Genomic DNA, 5,184 nt, shown 5'->3' on the forward strand with positions numbered 1-5,184 from the left:
ACAAAAATTTCTGCATTTCACTAGATTTCCAACATTCTGAATAGGACTATGGCCTTTCATCTATGCGAGTTCTCTAGTTTGTAAAGAGGAAATTTCTCTTTAAAATTGTTTCCACATTCAGAATTTCCACATTCTGAAAAAAATAAAAAAAATAAAAAATAAAATGTCTGCCCTTCTCTCTGAGCTCTTCAGTGTTTAGAATGATTTGATCTTATAGTAAAACATTTTCCACATTCTGAACATAAATCTATGGCTTTCCCATTGTGTGATTTCTTAGATGACTTGCAAGTCTTCGTTTATACTTATACAATTTCCCACATACTGCACATGACAATGACCTCTTTGCTTTGCCAGTTCTCCGATGTTCACCAAGATTTGATTTGGGACTAAAACTTTTTCCAGGATCAAGACCTGAATACAGCTTTTCCACTTTGTGAGTTCTCTGATGTATAACAAAGCTAAATTTAAAACTAAAGCATTTTCCACATTCAAAACATAAATAGGGCTTCTCCCCTATGTGATATTTCTGATGTTTGAAAAGATCTGATTTTGAAGCAAAACATTTGTTACATTCAGGACATGAAAAAGTCTTTGTGTGAATTCTCCGATGTTTCACAAGCTTTGATTTCTGACTAAAACATTTCCCACATTCAAAACATGAAAAGGTCTTCCTTCTTGTGTGAGCTCTCTGATGGGCCACAAGATCTACAATCTCACTAAAACATTTCCTACATTCAATACATGAAAATGGCTTTTCTGCCGTGTGAGTTTCCTGGTGTCTAACAAGACTTGATTTCTCACTAAAAGATTTTCCACATTCTAAACATGAAAATAGTTGCCCCCCTGTAGGAATCGTCTGACGTCTAGGAAAATTTGATTTGTCACTAAAGTGTCTCCTCCATGATGAACATAAGTTTGGCCTCTCTCCTGTGTGAGTTCTCTGACTTTTAACAAGGTGTAAATTCTCTAGTTCTGAACATGACAGTGGCTTCTCTCCTGTATACATTGTCTGTTTCCCAAGACTTTGTTTTTCACTAAAATATTTCCCACATTCTGAATATGAAAATGGCATTTCATCTATGTAAGTTCTCTCTTGTTTGTAAAGATAAGATTTATCTTTAAAGTTGTTTCCACATTCAGAATTTGCTAATTTTTTACCCAGCCCAAGTCCGGTTCTATTTTTGCCGATCTGTGATTGATCATCCTCTACTTTATAACAAGGAGATATAAGATGTCCATGGCGGCCTCTTATCCTGTCTTCAACTGGGAAAACAAAGCAATGTTCTTTATTAGAAAATATTTATAATTTTCATGTAAAATATTTACACAGTTAGCAAGACATAAAATAAAAGTGAACAAAATCAACAAAAGGCTAGCCTATGAGATTATCTTTTTTTCTTTCAAACACAAAAAGTATCAAACGGGCGGGTCAATAACATGACGTCAACTTAATATTCAAAAACTGCCAATTTATTTATATTAATATAAATAGCCACCTACATTAAATTAATGAAAGCCATTACCAGATGTTTTAACAAATTAATCGACCCTAACAGTGACAAATGGGGGTCCCAAAGTTAATAGAAATATGACTTAAAGGGGCACTCCGGTGGAAAACTTGAGGAAATGCTTTTCTTTTTGGATTTCTCTTCTGTCACGACGACAGTGCTCTCTGCTGACCTCTGCTGTCCATTTTAGGAACTGTCCAGAGCAGAATATGTTTGCTATGGGGACTTTCTCCTGCTCTTAACAGTTCCTAAAATGGACAGAGGAGGTCAGCAGAGAGCACTGTGGTTGTGACACAAGAGAAATCAAAAAAGAAAACCATTTCCTCTGTAGTATACAGCCACTAATAAGTACTGGAAGTATTAAGATTTTTTAATAGATGTAATTTCCAAATCTGTACACAAAGAGAGACTGGTTATCAGCTCACCTGGACTCAAGGCGCACGGCAATCCTCAATACGAACACCATACAAGTGGAACAGCAGCCAGCGCCTGTTAAAACTTTACATTTATTGGAAATACTTAAAAATCCATATGGATGGCAGTGCAGGAACACAGAGAATTAGAATCCAGGCAAAACTTGGAGCATTACCTCTTAGCCGACATGTTTCAGGCTCAATGGCCTTTAGTCATGGCATGACTATAATTTACAAATCTGGTTAACTTTCTGGCACCAGTTGATTTAAAAAAAAGAAAAAAAAAAAGTTTCCACCGGAGTACCCCTGTAACCAGTTTCAAGAAGTCAGATGACTACACTTGAACGGGTACTCTGCCCCCTATCCCCCGACATCACACCACACCCCCTCCATTCATGTCTATGGGAGGGGATGTGACTGCCGTTAAGCCATGTCCCTGCATTCATGTCTATGACCGCGGCCACCCTAACTCAACGTTCTGAACATAATGTTCAGAACGACAGGGTGCCAGCATGGAGACTGCGGGGGTCCCATCGGCTGGACCCCCGCATTCAGACATCTTATCTCCTGTCCTTTGGATAGGGGCTATGATGTCTAGGGGGGGGAGCACCCTTTAAGCCCTCATTCACACCAGTATATTTAAATGGTCACTGTCGTTTTATACAACTCCCCTCCATTTGATCGGATGTGCGATTCTTAACTATGAGGGAGATTTATCAAAACTTGTACAGAGGAAAAGAAAAGCGGTTGTTCATAGCAACCAATCAGATCACTTAATTTTTAAAGAGGCTTCTGAAAAATAAAACTTCTGATTTGTTGCTATGAGCAACTACTTCACTTCTCTTTGCACTAGTTTTGATGAATCTTCCATAATTATTTTTTTTTTTTTTTAACGTTATTAAAATCACTGCCTGTTAGGGGAAATCTGTCTCTAGCAACAGCATCAGCAAGAGATTATAGGAAGTGGGGGCAGTACATAGCCATGTGTTCTGTGCCGAAGAGAAAGACTGTGTGCCTGCATCTGTGAGTGTCCAGAGGATCTGTATTGTCCATGAATGGTAAATCAGGGCTCCCTTCTCACCTCGGTAGCAGCATTAAGTGTAACCCTTTCTATGCTACTACTGTTTTTTTCCTTTCAGCTCATAGTAACTTTACAAAGCTAGCGCATCAGTAACTCTCCCCCCACCCACCAACACATTATCTATAGTAACATACTGTATAAATTATACCCAGCACATTGTTAGCCTGTTTAGAGCTTAGGGTAACCCTTTCCTTGCTGTTCTGCTGTTTCTTTTAGTACCTTGCAAATACCCAGTGCATCACTAACCCCTTCTCCCACAATCATGCCATCTATAGCTGTGTAAATCATTAGCCAAGCACAAGTTTCTTCCATACAGGTTCCCCAGCACTATGTCATTGTCCGGGAGCTCACTCTGCAGTCCCTCTGTGACTGCTGTCGGTGCATCTGCAATGTCAAATACGAGGCGGATGCGCCCCGTGTGACCCTGCCCTAAATGTACATTTTCCCATTAATTGTTTTTGTCAATGTTAAGTCATTTGGAGTCACATTGGACCCGCACCAAGGAATATGATGGAAAACATCAGCAGATGTCTACATGATACATCTTTACTGGAAACAAAACGCTTTTAGTAACCTCAGTCTGTAATTTATAATGACAGAATAAAACATAAGATGTATGAAAGGCTCTTACCATTCTCTGATATGGGGGTTTCTAGTCCACTCATTGTTCCTCCAGAACTTTCCTGCAAGGATCTCACATTATGGACCTGAGGAAATAAACATAAAGGAACCTTAGTTTATCCTATATTAAGGTCAGAAGCCTCTCAGGCCATGTTCACACAACAGAAATTCCAAAGTATTACAAAAAAATTCAGCTCCAAAATTTTGTTGCAGAATTTTTTTTTTTCCCAATGAAAACGACAACATTTCAGGGCAGCACTTCCACGTGATCAGAGAAGACGTCACCTTTGAGTAATTGAATATATATATGTCTAGGTTCGGTAGAGGGCCCTTGGGCAAAGAGAAACATAGGTACAATTTTGTCTCTGGAGTTTTCCTCCTGCACCAGGAAACCACCAGTTCCCCTGCAAGCTTTTAAAGGGGTACTCCACTGTTCCTGCATGCTGAAAGCTGAGTGCGGTCGGGCTACGGGGATCATGAAGTCACAACCATGCCCCCTCAATGCAAGTCTATGGAAGGGGACCTGACATCCGTCACGTCGCCTCCCATAGACTTGCATTAAGGGGGCGTGGCATATCACGAGGGGGCATGGTAGTGTCGTCACAATCCCCGCAGCCCACACCCAGCATTCTGAACTAAAGGTTCCTCCTCTGTTTTTTCCCTGCACCAGGCAAGCACAAGTTTGCCTGTAAATTTGTAGGGTTTTTTGTGCCTCCCTCCCCAGAACCCCAAAGTTTCTCCCCACTGCCCTAGAAAAACGGTTTTCCTAGAAGTTGGTTGCTATTTTGTGACCCGTCTGCCTCCTACCCATACCTATTCTTCTTTGAGGCTTTTACAGCTAATGGCCTATCCTCATGATAGGTCAATAATATAAGATCATGGGAACCCCCCTACCTTTTAGCAGACTTAAGGGGCCAAAGAGCATGGGAATGTGATGTGAACCATCCTTGCCAGTTTCAACTTGTTCATGTAGATATTGATGTAAATAATGAAGATGCTGTATCACTTGTCTCTTTGTCCTGGCCCCCAGTGAACTATAGAGATGCCTCTACAGGACAGGTACCTTTAATCCCCAGACAGACCCCCGCTTCCCCTTTGGGCCCGGTCATGGTCGCACCCCCTGCAACCACTGTTGTAACGTCCCTGATCCCTCTGAGCACCACAAGATCATATTCTCCATCATAGACTCCACTGCTGCTGGAGATTAATGAAAAGATAAATTACATCAATCTAACGATTTATAGAAATCTCCATTTCATCTATGTGATGGTCCAGTTATAGGAACCGGACACAGACAATGATACAATTCTCCTCCAGACACTTCATACCTTGGTGTTATTGTATAATGTCCCAGCATTCCCAGCAGCGCTCACCTCTCCAGTCAGCAGCTCAGTGATCCTGGAGGTAAGTTCTAGGATCTTCTGCTCATGTATCAGTGAATGAGGTGGAGGCTCCTCGGGGGCGGGGCTCTGGCTCCTGCTCCAGCCTCCTGACACACGGGGTGTCACACACTCACCAGACGACTTCTTCACTACTGTGTAATCCTGTGTATGGGGAGACA

At 41.3% G+C, this 5,184-nt stretch overlaps 1 protein-coding gene across 1 annotated transcript; it reads right to left on the bottom strand.

Annotated features, from left to right (window-relative positions):
* Positions 1-247: 247 nt before the first annotated feature.
* Positions 248-3,770, bottom strand: LOC130357525 (gastrula zinc finger protein XlCGF17.1-like). Its single transcript, XM_056560219.1, has 2 exons — positions 3,634-3,770; positions 248-1,263 (listed from the first exon to the last, which is right to left on the bottom strand). The coding sequence occupies exons 1-2, from the start codon at positions 3,665-3,667 to the stop codon at positions 248-250; spliced, it is 1,050 nt and encodes a 349-aa protein (XP_056416194.1). The 5' UTR covers positions 3,668-3,770.
* Between the last annotated feature and the right edge of the window lie 1,414 nt (positions 3,771-5,184).

Source organism: Hyla sarda, chromosome 2 (assembly GCF_029499605.1).
Source record: "Hyla sarda isolate aHylSar1 chromosome 2, aHylSar1.hap1, whole genome shotgun sequence".
Taxonomy (NCBI): domain Eukaryota; kingdom Metazoa; phylum Chordata; class Amphibia; order Anura; family Hylidae; genus Hyla; species Hyla sarda.

Coding starts and splice junctions, on each gene's coding strand:
- LOC130357525 (XM_056560219.1), bottom strand. CDS start 3,667: ATGAGTGGACTAGAAACCCCCATATCAGAGAATG. Junction 1,264..3,633: donor AACCCCCATATCAGAGAATG/GTAAGAGCCTTT, acceptor TTGTTTTCCCAG/TTGAAGACAGGATAAGAGGC.